At 36.0% G+C, this 14,953-nt stretch overlaps 2 protein-coding genes across 2 annotated transcripts; one reads left to right on the forward strand and one right to left on the reverse strand.

Moving 5' to 3' along the window:
* The first annotated feature begins 115 nt into the window (after positions 1–115).
* On the forward strand, positions 116–4,390 carry LOC135694864 (uncharacterized). Its single transcript, XM_065213737.2, has one exon. The coding sequence runs from the start codon at positions 1,765–1,767 to the stop codon at positions 3,571–3,573; it is 1,809 nt and encodes a 602-aa protein (XP_065069809.2). The 5' UTR covers positions 116–1,764; the 3' UTR covers positions 3,574–4,390.
* LOC135694865 (DDB1- and CUL4-associated factor 15) lies at positions 2,488–14,025 on the reverse strand. Its single transcript, XM_065213738.2, has 7 exons — positions 13,903–14,025; positions 12,835–12,956; positions 12,109–12,259; positions 10,859–10,968; positions 9,032–9,992; positions 7,803–7,999; positions 2,488–7,124 (listed from the first exon to the last, which is right to left on the reverse strand). The coding sequence occupies exons 1-7, from the start codon at positions 13,945–13,947 to the stop codon at positions 6,953–6,955; spliced, it is 1,758 nt and encodes a 585-aa protein (XP_065069810.2). The 5' UTR covers positions 13,948–14,025; the 3' UTR covers positions 2,488–6,952.
* Between the last annotated feature and the right edge of the window lie 928 nt (positions 14,026–14,953).

The raw sequence follows: 14,953 nt of genomic DNA on the forward strand, positions 1-14,953 counted from the left end.
CTGTTTCATTTTGGGTTCTGTTAAAATGTTTTTTCTTCTATGAAAACAAATCGAGTAGGCAGGGGTAATAGCTAAAAGGCAGCGTAAAGCTGAATTAACACTGGACGCGTCACGGCGCGGCGCGTCCTGACGCTGACCAAATATGGTAAGCATTTTCGGCTGCTATGCGCATAATAAATTTAACTTTTACGCTCGTTGACGCTTCAGAACAATAGAAAACCTAGAGAATAATGACAGCCAGAAGCGTAAACAAGGAGCTTCTGAAATAGGCCATTATAAAACTGTATTGCTTGTACGATAAAGTATATTTTGAAGAGTCTCTCTGATTAAAGCATCGGGGGGCTAAATTCTGAAAGTAACAAAAACAAATGACATTTATTAGTTTATGATGTAACAGTATAATTCGTGTTCAGAGTCTCTGACTATAAAATTGCCACGTCGATGTTCAATTCAACAATGATGTTCTGTTTTGGTAAAAAAATATTTCCTCGTTAAGCTTTCTTTGTCTTTCAAATACAGTCTTCGAAATTTAACATGTTTAATTTTCGAAGGCGGTCTTTGAAAGACAAAAGTCTGCCGTCTGCCGATCCCGCGGATCCAAAAGACAAAAATCTTTCGAAGACAGATTGACTGGCCAATAGGCGACTAAGTTTTGATCACATGGAGATGTTCTCTTGAAACTTCCTGCCAAGCAATTTTCTGTATGGGCTTCAAAGACGAAAATCTTTCATGTGCGCAATCTGCGAAGACAAAAATCGTCGTCTTTCAAAGACGAAAGTCTGCTGTGTACGGTGGGCTCAGTGATGAAAGTGCATCATACTTCGACTTTCCCTTTTTTCCGTCTCCACTCTTCCCCTTCGCAATTTTTTTTAAATTTAACGTACTGTTCCCGTATCTATCAACATTTCTTTTTGCAAATATGAACGGGTGTCTCTAATGTCGAGGCAATTTCTGTCCACGAATTAGATACTCGCCCTGAATCCTTCTGAACCCTTAGCGAGGAATCGTAAAGATGGGAGTATTTCTGCATCTCTTCACATAGCTTCGCTTCAAAGTCGGCCATTGCTATCAAATTTTCCGTACGGAGCGATAAAAAAGTTTAAGATTTCTCAACTCGGTAAGTTCAAGGCATACGGGTTTGCGGAAAATAAAATAAACTTCCGTATAAGACGTGTGAGTTTACCTTTCTTTGGCATAGACATTTGTATTATTTTTCTAGCGTCAATTCATACATTTTATAGATTATATACTAGCTTTTCAAGAAGCCTTGATAAGAACATATATTTTCGCCTGTAGCTTTGCCGGTTGTTTTTGGGGCCATTCTGATAAACTTGTGGAACCCAAACAACTAAGCCATTTAGAAATATTCCTTAGACAGTGATGGGAGGAATTTATCTGTGAAAAAATGTGCTGCCTTTAAAAATTAATCGATACAATCGAACACTAACAAAGTTTTCGTCTTTTTCATTGTTTATACTATATCCTCTGCCGATCTTTCAATCCCTTATCAGGAAACGGAACATGTTGGTAGTCGAAAAGGTAGCTGCGAAGCATCAAATATAAATAAACCTGCGCAACAGTTTCCTGTCAAACCGGTCGGAGGAGCCAAATGGCCGAAAGATAAATGTACACGAGAAGAGAATTCTTTGGCAAAATAGAATAGCATATATTTTTCAATGGCTTGATAATGGTATTTACTGGAATACATAGAAACTCGTATGCTGGAGATCATCTAAACCCAGCGTCTTTTCCTAACAAGAGAAAATGTTTGTCATTATTGAAAGGGTGCACAAAATATGGCCTGGGCCATGTCGGTTGAAAACTAAACGATGTACAATCTTAGCCACTGGAATTGTCGTAGTTTTCCTACTGGTAATGCTTAGTATTCATTTGGCTGGAGAAATGTTTACAAATATTAACGAACGTTCGTTTTTTATGGACGGCACTGATTATGAAAACATCCCTATTGATTGGCCTAAAATGGACACATTGAACGTGGTAGCTAGACTTGAAAGCAAGGGCGTGCTAGAAGACGACACACCGAAACCTGAGCAGAAATTCAATTCAGAAAGTGCATTGTCTCTTCAGTTAATTGACAATGAGGTTGTAGATGAAACTGCTTTAAGGTCAGAACGTTTCTCGAAGTTAATCTCAGAGACGGTATTGATAAAGACAAAACCAGTTAATAAGCTTGTTGTGAGAACCAAGCCACTGGCAAGGAAACATAAAACTGTATTTAATGTACCGGCATATTGGAATTCTGTGCGTGTTTATAATTTCAGAACATCTAATAATGCGAATGTTGCTGATGGTGGCCTGAAAAAGGACACTGGTAAACCAAAGCATGACCAAAAGCATTTGTTTATTCTTGGCCATTATGAGCAGCTTGGAAAAACTACTATTAATTTCTTTGAAGCTGCCAAACTTGCCTACCTAACAAAAAGAAAAATTGTGAAGCCATTTGCCAGAGGCTCCAGGTTTTGTGGCTTGACATCAGGGTGGACTGGTTCTCTGCTTGCAGGGAGCCGCTCATTTAAACCTCTGGATCTTTACTACAATATAACAGCAATGGAAGAAATTTTTGAAAGATCAAACCTTGCTGAAATGGAGTACCTAGACACCTTCAAGAAGAGTTGCTCATTTAAAAAAACTGGGCGTAAAATTGTCATAATTTACTTTTTTTACTCCAGTAATGAAAACAAATATCTTTCATTGACTGATCAGGAATTAAAAAGAGTCAAAAGTTTGCTCAAGCAGTCTAAAGGCTGGATTGATTGCTCCTTTATAAATAAAAGAATTAAAATTGATGAAAGGATTGGAGATGATATCAAAGCTGGACAACAGTATTGTGTTGACCCTGAGGTACTGACAGATGTAAATATTCTTGAGAAGAAAGTGCTAAAAAACAGTCCTTGTGTCACAATCAACCAATGGCAGGGAACAGGCCCTCAAAGGACCCATTTTAATCTCACCATTGTGCCGTCACCTGAAAAATTGCTAATGAGTTTACAGCCCAGTGACTTTGTGATTTCTGAGGTTATGAGAACTTTGTCATTAATTGGACCAAACTTCATAGGAATACACATACGGTCTGAACGCCAGTTACTATGGCATGGTTTGGATAGATGGATAAGATGTATGAATCTTGTAAACCAAGAAACAAGGAAACTAAAGACTTTTAAAAAAGTAAAGGTATTTATTTCTGGAGATATAGGACAGTTTGGCTCAGATCAGATTCCTGCTAATTTTAATAAAACTGTATTGAAAATAATTTATGAAAAGTATGATAGGCTTGTCAAGGGTCTGAATGCTATTTCTTACTCTGTTGTGAGACCAAGGCACCAACTGTGGACAGACAGTGGCCTAGTTGCCCTAATACAAGCAAACATTCTGTCACTAGCAAAGAATTTGGTTACCCTAGGGGCAGGTACTTTTCAGAAATGGATAACAGACAAATTCAAGGCTCGAAAAGCGTCTATTAATGACAAATCATGGACTATCACTAAAGTTTGCTTTGCTGAATCAAAGACAGGGATGATATTTCACAGCCCCAAAAAGCTTAAAAGAGGTTGAAATGGTAAGCAAGATATTTGGAGGAAATACGGATTATTTTCTAGGAAACCACCTTCAAGTTTGGGAAATAATGCTGAAATACTATGTCAAATGGACAGTTTGATTAGATGCAACCAAGTCAGTGACTTTTTCGGGGTATGAAGCTTTCTTAGGTCGGCCAGAAGCTCTTCAAGAATGCCAAGTTTATTCCTAAAATAAATAAACTATAAAATAATGTACACGTTATAACACTTATAAAAGTTGCTATACGTTATATTTAAAAAGCAGGCCCACCAGACCACTAGAGCACAAAGTGCAGTCACCCCGACCTAGCCCTCAAGAAATTTAGCAATTTCCTTTAAGTTTATATTGCTTAGTCCTTTCTCTTTGTGCTTTCCCCCCTCCCCATGTTCAAGAGCTCATCTGTTGTTTCTGACAATAAATAACACAAAGTGAATAATTAGCTAAGAATCATTGTTGGTGACATTAATTGAATTTGCTAATAAACAAAATTTTTTTGGCACAGTCAGTATGAATATTTAGGTATGTCCAAGCTGTTTGTATTTCCATTTTTAGCTTCTTCTTAAGCAAAATGCATCACATGCTTGTTACAAACCTTTAATGTTTATTTGTTTTGTTTTATTTATCTATTGGGATAAAATTTACCTTCAGAAAAAAATTTTGATTTTCTATTTCTCATGTCCCTATGCATAAGCATGTAGTTATTGTAGGTTAAATTATTTTCTATTAGTTTTTGTAGACCTTTTATGCTTCTTAAATTGTCAAAAATTTAGTTTTTTGTAAGCCTATAGGCTTTGTAATTTTTAAAAGTTCTGCCTCATATATACATGAATGTCTTTCTCTTATAAATATATGCTTTTTCCAATGCACCCCATTGTTTTCTACCTCTTTTATCTATCATATTGAATAATTTTCTATTGGTTTTCGAAGAAAAAATAAATTGTAAAACATTGAAATTGAAAGCCTTGGTAATTCATGAAAATTTGATACTAAATGAACACGTCTTTTCCTTAAAAATAATTGGCTCTTTAAAGTGACCAGATTGTTTTCTGGCTCTTAATCAACAAATTGAATTATATTTTATATTGCCTTTGGGTTAAAAAATAAATTGTCAAAAATTGAAAATTTGGTAAGCCTATAGCTTTGGTAATTTATGAAAATTAGGTACTATGCAAAATCGTCTTTTTTCTTATGAATAATTGCCTCTTTCAAAAAACGACATTGTTTTTTACCACTTAATTGACAAATTGATTTTTTCCATTGTTTTTGGGATAAAAAATTGTCAAAAATTGAAATTTTGGTAAACCTATAGTCTTTTGTAATTTATGAAAATCTGGTACTTTGCGAAAACGTCTTTTTCTTATAAATAATTGCCTCTTTCAAATGACCAGATTGTTTTCTGACAATTAACAAATTGAATTATTTTATATTGTCTTTGGGTTAAAAAATAAATTGTCAAAAATTGAAATTTTGGTAAGCCTATAGCCTTTGGTAATTTATGAAAATTTGGTACGTCTTTGTGAAAACGTCTTTGTTCTATCGCTTCTTTCAAAGAAGCACGTTGATTTCTGAACCTTTAACGCCATGTCTGATAAGTTCCCTCTTTTTGCTGAAAAATTAATCATCAAAGATTGCTATTTTCGCAAGCCTGTAACCTTGCGTTTCTATGAAAATTTGCTCCTGTAAAAAAATGCCTTTTTCTCAAACATCCTTTTTGCAAACGTACTTTGCAATGTGGTATCGGTTTAATATTGCTTGGGCTGCATTGAAAATGACTAATTTTCTAAGTCAATCAATCATATAGTTAATGAATTTTCGAAGTGTTTTGTTTGTGGAACTACCAATGCAAAAGTTCAGATGCTTACTTTTTGGTAAAATAAAAATTACAGAAAGCCATCATATTTTATCCTATAAGGGCACCAAAACCTGTGAAGCATTACTAGAAGATAAATCGATCTTTTGTAGAAGATATCTTTAAAGGGCAAGTTTTCATTTTCGACAATGATATCTTGAGGCCTAATTTTGGCAAAAGACAAGGTCTTGATATAAGCAGTGGCGGATTCAAGGGGGGGCAACTAGGGGCAGTTGCCCCTCCCTTAACGAGTTGAAGCAAGTCTGGCGCCCCTTTTTTGGAAATTATGCGCCCCTTTTGAAGAACGAGAATCAAGTGAAAAAGTTTCTGAGACCGATAAGTTAATTTGCTTCAAGGATTACCTCAAAGTTGTGTTGTTTATTCCGAAAATGGATCTGAAATTGTTTTATACAGCGAACTTTCGTCACCAATTTTTGCAAATTTTTCAGCGCCCCCACTACCAACTGCCCCTTCTTCAAATTTGCTCTGGATCCGCCCCTAGATATAAGCACCTACAAACACTGAAATTTTGATACAACCAGGGAAAAACAACTAAATTTAATAACACTTATAGAGAGAGTAATTGCCTGATGATCGCATTAAGTGTGAAACACGGAGTAGCAACGTAGAACCGTCCTGTTCTGCAGACCAAAAGTGTGTACAGCTCTGCCTTTACGGCATCGAGAACTATTAGGTCAGACCGGCGACAGAAATTTTCATTATATATTTGTTTACATGTTGAAAGTGCAAAAAACCACCCGATTGAATTATAGCCTTCGTTTCATATCTTTTTTCTCGTTATGACCAACAAACTTAATTCATTTGGTATAAACCCAAAAGGAGTCAGTAAATCGAAAACAAGCTAGGTTTGATCCCTCAATCAAAAATTATCAGTTCACATTATAAACAACAACTCAATCTGCAGAAATACAATCCTTGCAACACTAAAACTTCACAGCTTTTAAAAGTTGCCCCCCTCCCTCTCCCAATCACAATGTCCCCCATCACAATGTCCCCCATCACAATGTCCCCCATTACAATGTTCCCCCCATTACAATGCGTCTTAATATCCATCCATATTGCATGAATGTCAGTAACAATCTAACCAAGATTTGAGGCATAAACATTTCTAACAAAGGAATCAACATGGTCAGAAAGGAGAGGGGGAGAGAGATCTAGAGCGTTGATTACTTGAAATGTAGTTCAACTCTAAGGTTGTCAAACTTAGGACATGAATATTATGCTGTTCTTCTAGCTACTTTGAGCAAGGATTGTAAGTACACTTATCAAGATATATTTTATACAGTAGTTATCATACTGTTTTCAAATCAAACTGCGTGACAATAAAATTTGTGGGTTCGTGGTTGTCATTATCCACAACATATTGAAATATCAAGGGATACAAAACACGCAGTAAGTAATTCCCGAATACACTCTAACTACTAATAAACTTTGAAAAGTATGTACAAACACAAAGTAGTTAATGAGCCTACCCTGCCTATTGCAACTCACCAATTACTCAGTATGTTACATAACTATGGCAAGGGGTTGAAATGGATGCAAAAGGTACTTCATTGACTTTCCAGAGAAGACAGTGTGATTCGAAAAGGATAAAACACTTGCAGGAAAGCTTGTTGGTACAAAGTTCTTGCGTCGCAAGTCAACAGCCTGTTCAAGGCCATGGCAAATCGATCGAGACCTGTGAATAAACAAATAAAGATTAAGAAAAAAGTATTATAAAAGATGGGAACAATTGAAACAAAAATAAAGAAAGATGAGAAAACAGCTTCATTGCTGGATATTTCATATCAAAATGCAGGATGGGTAAAACAAATTGTGATATAATCACACTCCAATCAGTGATAGTGATAGTGATATTTTATGTAATCACTTCTGTCACCCTACTCAATCAATTAATCAGTCAGAAAAGAAATGCAATGCGAATATAGAGAGCTTCAACGGTTGATGCATATTCAACAACAGAGTCGATGGATCAGTCATCAATCTGATCATTTACATCATCAAATTTAAGTCAATCATGAAATTAATAGGATGAAAAATTCATTGAAGCAGATAGTCAGATTCTCTTATTGTCACTTTTTCGAAAAAACACTCGAACCAATCAAGGGAAATAGCAAAAGCTCACGAGCTACACACTTTCTTTCAATCATTTATTAGGTCAGCAAACTCACGATATTTCAGATACTACAACTTAGAGGAGAATAAATAAAGCTTCTACGCAATTCATGAAAAATGTAAACCATCGTGGCATTACGTAAATTGAAGAGCAAACGAGCTATAGCGACTTGCGAGTCAAAGCGCTCTTGCATACAAATAAAAGCAAACAATGACTGATATCATAGCCTGACAGACTCACTTGCACTTTTGCTTCTGATATTCAAAAAGCGGCTGCTCATCTAAAACCAGAACCGTGCCTGTTTTGATGTTCCAAGAGAGAAGAAATCCGGTCATATATGTAGAGAGACGGGGACTTGATGACCGGTCGCCAAGCTTGCCATTTAAATGTACCAACGCCTTGAGCAAAATGACAACTTCTTTGTTCCAGGCACAAACCTATTGGCAAAACAAGCTATCAGAAATGCTTAATGAATATATTGTCATAACACATTCGATATAAACACCAATCATTTCACGACTAATTTCTTTCAATTAAAATTAAAATACCGACAAGTCATACAATTATCTGAGTTCCGAATATAGACCCAGGGCTTATGACGGTTTTCAGGCCGTTTTGGGAGGCTTAGGGGGCACTTTATTCTGAGAGGGGGACTATAGATGGAATTAGGTCAGTGTTGGAAGAAAATTCAAAAGCAGTTTTCAAGCCTAAATGAAAAGATCGGTCATGTTTTGGAGAAGTTTTCGGTCAAGCTGCAACCATTGTGGAAAGATGGGTATATTGAAAAAGTCACAGGAAAAATAGCTGGTAAAGCTACAATCCCTGACAAAAATAGTTGAGACTTTTCAAGAAAAGTCGATATTTTCATTTTCATTTGAAAAATAACTTCCCCCCTCCCCCAATACAATTTTGAATGCATGATTTTTTACAACGTAACGTAGAGAATTGCAAAATTTTTGTCCGGGATTGTAGAAAAGCTCCAGAAGGCACAGCCACTCGAGGACAAGACATTGAGATATCCTGTGTATATAAAAGTTTTAGACAAAAGTATTACAAACCAAATGTAAGAAATGCACTGAAGAAAAATTGATATATGTTGTTTTGTTGCAACTGTTCGAGATATATGTTGTTTTGATTGTATCAACTGAAGAAGGTATTTTCAAATGTGAGAAATCGAAAAAATATATGAAAAAGGATGAGGCTAACTGAGTTTTTAATCAAATTATTTTAATATTGGTGTTTACTTTGGGGGATAAAAAGAAAAGCATGATATCATACATCCGTAGTTACGAGCCTACATAATTTCAGTTTAGACTAGTTAGGTTCTTAATTATACGAGATCGTCAATACCCCGAGAATGTTATTTTCCACAGTAAAAACTTCGAAACCAATCAAGATTCAGAAATTATGATGCTCAATGGCACTGTATTCAAAATTGCTTTTCGAAGACAAATTAACTAGAGAGAAACCTGAACAAGCTGCATGTCATAATCCTTTAGAGACACAAATCTTTCCTTTATTGAATCCATGCTACGTAGCTTTCGATCCAAGAACTGTTCTGCATCGAAAACAACTTGCTTCACAATCACGTCGGCATCTTCAACTGCCTCCTTTAAATGCGAACTCGCATGACTAGCAGTTGAACATCGATGGCTTGCAATCTGTGGTACATTTGTACCTTGATCAGTTGTTATTGTCAGGGGGAATGCAGTGCTGGTGCAGTCAAACGGGGGACTGTGTTGATCACTATTGGCGGGATTTCTTTCGCTATAGAAAAAAAGGTAACAAGAAGTGTGTCCAGGGGAATCTTCATCCGAATACGGACTCGAATGTTTCTCAGAATCCGGATCATCTGCCCGCGCACCATCGTCAGTATCTATTCCATCTCTATCTTTACAACGTTCTATATCTGAGACATCTGATCCACTAGCGACCGACTGATTAGAAAGTGAATCTTTGTTTATCATACTAGTTTTGTCCGCCCAAGATTGGAAACCTGGTTCGGAAACATCACATCCACAACCGGAAGGTTCACTGTGTGGCTGGTTGGTACATTTCAGTTTTTCATGATTTGATAAAACATGACAGAAGCAATCTGAATTGCAATTCAGTGGCTCAAACAATCCGGATATTGTCTCTTGCCCAGTTCTGCCATCATCTTTTCGATATGCACTTAGAGCACAAACAAGGTCCCCGGAATTTATCAGAATGGTATCGTCAAGTTTTAAGTTAACTGATGGGAAAAACGGGGGATACGGCGGTACAAGTTCATATTTCAAATGTAAAGCAAATGCTTTTCGTATTTTGAAGGTCTTTGATGCAGTGTTAGCGTGCTTATGAGATTTTGACGGTGATGGAGCGACAGTAAGATAGCACGTTGAACTTTGCGCCGACCGCGGTGAAGGAGCATATGCAACAGACGACCTCAAGCTGCAATGAAGATGGTATCAAGTAATAACAATAATTATAATAATATTTTAATAAGTTTAAGGCGGCAACCCATTCAGCAACGCTGATTTAGGGGCTGTCCATTTACAAAAAACGATAATCAATCAAAAACATTGTATAAAATTGTTTCTTTCCTATGATCTAAATCGTATAAATAGTAGCTCAAATAGTTTAAAGCATGTGATTGGGTCAGTCAAGAAAGGAGCTTTAAACATTACAAATACAGCTTATATGAAGATAAGGATGAAGTCTGTTTAGCATCGACTGAGAATAGCCCCCTTCAACGGCATCTTGAAACCACTTTAGGAATCACTCTGATATTAACAAAGGCTAAACAAAAGATAGCTTAAACTTATGTTTCATAATTGGAGATAACAAAACATAATAGATTTTTCACTAGAACGCCAATCATGCTTCCTAACGCTTTGGAGTTCTAAACGATGAATTATATACGATTTTAGGGTCTGTTAAGTGCCAAAAATTATAAGGGTAGAAAATTGTCTGTTATGGAGAATCATTGTTCTGCATTGACGTGAAGCTCCTCCTGGTGTCATTTTAGTTGTATCGCAAAACAGTTGATAAGTAGTGAAATAAGTGATAAATTGAAAATTTGAAAATTAATGACAAAAAAGCTACACCAGGAAGGTATCTACTCAATTAGATTTTACCTGGAACATGCTCCGAAAGAGGACAATAATGATGAAACTGCTTGCAAAAATTTAACAAAAAAGGTTACGACAAAATGGCAATGGTAACATATATCAAAAGATCCTTTCGTTCTATTTTCTCTAACTATCTATGTCTGTAGGAAGCCTTAAAATCAACTTAAAATAGAGACCGACAAATACCTGGAGCTGTTACCATGGACTACAAGGTACTTGCCACAGGGTGGCTGACATATCAACAAATGCAGTTCATGCCCTATGTCTTCTCCAACAAACAAAGGGACCAAATGTGCCTAAAAGGAAACCAGAAAGTAAGAAAGACTGGAAAAATCTGAAGACTAAAGTTTTGCTAAAATGAAAGTAAAAAGGGCTGAAATTTCAGCAACTTCAAAAGCTAAAAGCATAATTTGATGTTTTATTTTTATGTTCTACATCAATCAACATGTCTATGCTGAATGAAGGTTGAGCCTGAGGTGGAAAGAATCTAAGGCCAAACAACCCTCTGTTGCTTTGAGTTTGGTTCTGTTGAAACCACAACTCATACCCTGGCAACTCTCGATGAAAAAACTGTAAATAGGATGACATTTGCAACCCAGCATTAGGCCCTTTTTTATGCACAATGCTCTGTGCTATCCAGCATTCATCCTCTTGAGAAAACAAGTCAAGCAAACAAATAAACCTTTAAAAGCAGTGAAAATTATTGTTTTTAAAGTCTGTGATAAGTGCTTGATGCTGTCATAAGCATGAGGCTCAGAGTTGGAATTTAAAAGTCCTCCTTTTTTAAATGCAAAAAAGTTTTACTAGTTTGTACATAGATATATTTTTCCAACAGTAAAACAAAGAAAGAAGGGTTCAGTGCCAATTGCATTTTGATGCAGTGATTTTAAAGGCTCTTGTGCAATAAACATGCTTTGCAATTACATTTTTCAAGGCCAGTCTAATATAATACTGTATGAAAATACAAAACATAATTAATATCTTAAGACAGCTGCCATTAAGCATTCTGGTTGCATAAAAACTAAAACCATGCACGATAAACTGGTGCATCTACATTTTCAGAAGAGATATATAAAGGGTTATCTTAGCCTGTACAATTTGAGAGTATATAGTTTCATTCTATTGAATAATTATTATTCAACCTAACTGCTGTTCCTATTTTTCTAGGGCAACACAGAACTACCCCCCCCCCCCTCCCCCAAATTTTTCCCAATACAGTTGTGCAACAAGTAGGTCTTCAACGGTTAAGGAATCTGCTTCAATTCTAATTCATTACTACCCATTTTGTATAAGCAGGGAAAATTGAATATAACTGTTTAAAATAAACAATCAACTTTTGCTTTCGAATTTGTGACAAACAGTTACTGTAGAAAATACAACGTAAACAGCTGTGTTGATGGAAGAGTAGAAAATCATAAATAGAGACATATCTTTACCTTTTTTGAAGGCATTTTAAAGTGGAACTCCCACCAATTCAAAGAGTATTTATACCCTAGGTATGGGCAGCCATCTTCCATTTCATCAATTATTCTGCACTGATAAGAAAGAATGTATTTCCCATCTCTTGAGAAGCCAATAATCACATGTCTGCAAAATACATTGGAAGACAAAATAAAATTAATCACTTATCATCTAACCAGATGGAGATCATATGATGTTAGAGGCACTTCAAATACTAAAAGATGCATTCAGAAATGCTTTGACCTTGCAAACTGCCTGAATGGAGAGACCAAAGAACAAAAAGATCCTTTCAAGATGTGTTCATATTATAAACAAATGAATATAATCAAATATCTCCCTCAGCTTGGACCAGCTACTTAAAATTAAAAATATAGCTCTTCCTCCATTCCCAAAAATGAAATTCCTTGCAAATTATAGTTAAAGTTAAAGATATATGTAAATTAATCTTGAAGCATTTCCCTTCTAACTGATCAGATCTTTTTGATGTAAATTGTAGCATAGTAGGACAGGTTCATAAAATTTTTGGTGTACGGGTGATCAAATGATCACAGCTGGCAAAAAATACATAGTCACACGCAGATTCATATAAAAGGTTGAAAGGAATTTTATCATAAGATCTAAATGATCTGGAAAAACAGCATGTTTTTCAAGTTCCAATGTTCCATGACAGCATTAAGAAAATATTATACCCTTAAACTCACCCAAGAAGGAGATTTTTCTGACTTATAATGCTGCGTAATGATATCTGTAGATGCTCTGGGCATTTGTCATAGATTCTCCCCATTTTCCCACTGGAATGCTTTTGAAAAAGGTATCCAGTGATCTAAAGGAAATGAGACAATTTAAGACTGTCAAAAAGTCACAATAAAGAAAAGTTAAGAAAAAAATATAAATAGTTATTCCTAACTTCACCTTGGTTAAATAATTCAAATTAAATGCATATCTATGTTAAATACAGACAATTTTGAGACTGCCTGATGTGTAAAATTTGACACTAAGCCCCTGGCCAGACTGGAAACTTTGTTTCTTTCATTTTGAAAATTTGCAACTGCACACCTGAAATCACACACATCTAAGAAATTTGCATTGTTATTAATGTAAAATGTAATCAAATAGGGGCTTTGATTATGTGCAGATGGAAATTTGAGTGTGCAGGCAATATATTGAGGGTGCGCAACATAGTTTCCAGCCTGGGCCCCTGAGAATTTAGTGGCTAGAAAAAGAGCCTTTGGATGTGCCTTGAACCCAGTTACCTACAGGTGTAAAAATTTATGATAGAGAATCAATAATTTTCATCAAGCCAAAATTCAGCATGTAGTATTGCAATTGCATGCAGTGCTAGAGAAGGTCACTGTCTGGGCAAAAGGATAGGCCTATTAGGAGCATCTACTCCTCCATCCTAAGAATTGGTAAGACAGCATAGTTGTGATTTCAGTTGGAGTCTAAATTGTTAGCAATGATAATGCATTTTCTTTAAAAAAATTCATATAATTTCCAAATACCTTATGCCTATAAGAAAAAACCATACAGAATTCTAATATAATAAATATATATAAAAAAGTTGATTGAAATAAAATCTTCTCTAATGATGTTCAGATGACAGGAAAAAACAATAATCATAACAGGGTTTTAGGCACGACCACATAGAGAAAAGATGTTTCATTTCTAAATTATGATGATCGAGATGCCACTGCAGTAAACAAACTTTAATATCGGCATTATGATAGCATACAGCGCATATTATATATATTGATATTTCGATGAGGTACCTCTCGTGTAAGAAGCTTCTGAACAACTGAATAGTTTGACTGCATCTCGTCTCTCCAAGTTGCCCCTCGTTCTCATAAAAGCTAGGCCATCGTTCCTTCCCGCCCAGCCTCGTATTACACAACTTTCGCGGAAAATTCTGGTCTCTTTGCAGATGACGGAGTCAAGGGGGGGGGAGGGGGCTGGGGGGAGACGTCTTGCGCAGTTCTCGGAAAGAAATTCGATTTGATGAAATTTTTGGGGAGGGGTAATATTTTGGCAAAGTATTCTTTGTGATGTGGTTCAATGATTTCAAATCTGCCTTTACGCAGCCACATGTCAACAAAATTGGCGTTCCCTATTGAAAAAATGGCGTTACCTATCGGGAAAAATGGCGTTCCCTGTTGGTAAGGGGGCGTTTTCTTACACTATAAAAGCGTGACCTTAGACATTTTCGTTCCCCCTCCCGTAGCCCAGAGGCTGGCGCCACCATTGTGGAAGTAGCTTCCTATTGGTCAGATGTAAAAAACCTTTGTTCCCCAAAGGGCCACCTTTCCGGGAACATTTATAAATGTAGCGATTAGATGGCACGGAAAACCCTCGTACAACTTATAAAAGAAAGTTGTCAAGATCTTTTAAAGATATAACGTAATAGATATTAGATGTATAGTGTACGCTCGTATAATGATTAATTGCATTAAGTAACATTCCAAACATTATGCGATCCAGCGCTCTTACTTGACACAAAAAAGTCAACTTGATTTTACGTGCCACCCAGAATCCAGAAAGTTGTCAACTTTCCTCTTGCCAAGAAAACCTTACAATAAAACCTTCCTTGTATTCAGTGGGGTTAAAATTGGCGTGGTTTGGAAATTGGGGGTATTCAACTAGTCTTGTTTCCCTCAACTTGCAGCAATTTTTTCCAAAACATATCAGAAAATGTTACTTGTTTTCTGAGAAATGTTAAGTCACATGCTTTTATCAATTAATAGCAAAAGCGTGTCATGAATGGAATATATTTATAGATTATAAAATTTCAATGCTTAAACTTTACCTTCCTCAATTCATTTTTGC

Source organism: Rhopilema esculentum, chromosome 8 (assembly GCF_057945365.1).
Source record: "Rhopilema esculentum isolate cy_ngs chromosome 8, ASM5794536v1, whole genome shotgun sequence".
NCBI classification, from domain to species: Eukaryota; Metazoa; Cnidaria; class Scyphozoa; order Rhizostomeae; family Rhizostomatidae; genus Rhopilema; species Rhopilema esculentum.

What these genes read in the sequence shown, in the direction of transcription:
- LOC135694865 (XM_065213738.2), bottom strand. Translation starts at nt 13,947, where the DNA reads ATGCAGTCAAACTATTCAGTTGTTCAGAAGCTTCTTACACGAGAG. An exon ending in CAGAAAAATCTCCTTCTTGG is followed by an intron (nt 12,260 to 12,834) that starts GTGAGTTTAAGG and finishes TGTATTTTGCAG; the next exon opens with ACATGTGATTATTGGCTTCT. An exon ending in GTCCATGGTAACAGCTCCAG is followed by an intron (nt 9,993 to 10,858) that starts GTATTTGTCGGT and finishes TCTTCATTGCAG; the next exon opens with CTTGAGGTCGTCTGTTGCAT.
- LOC135694864 (XM_065213737.2), top strand. Translation starts at nt 1,765, where the DNA reads ATGTTTGTCATTATTGAAAGGGTGCACAAAATATGGCCTGGGCCATGT.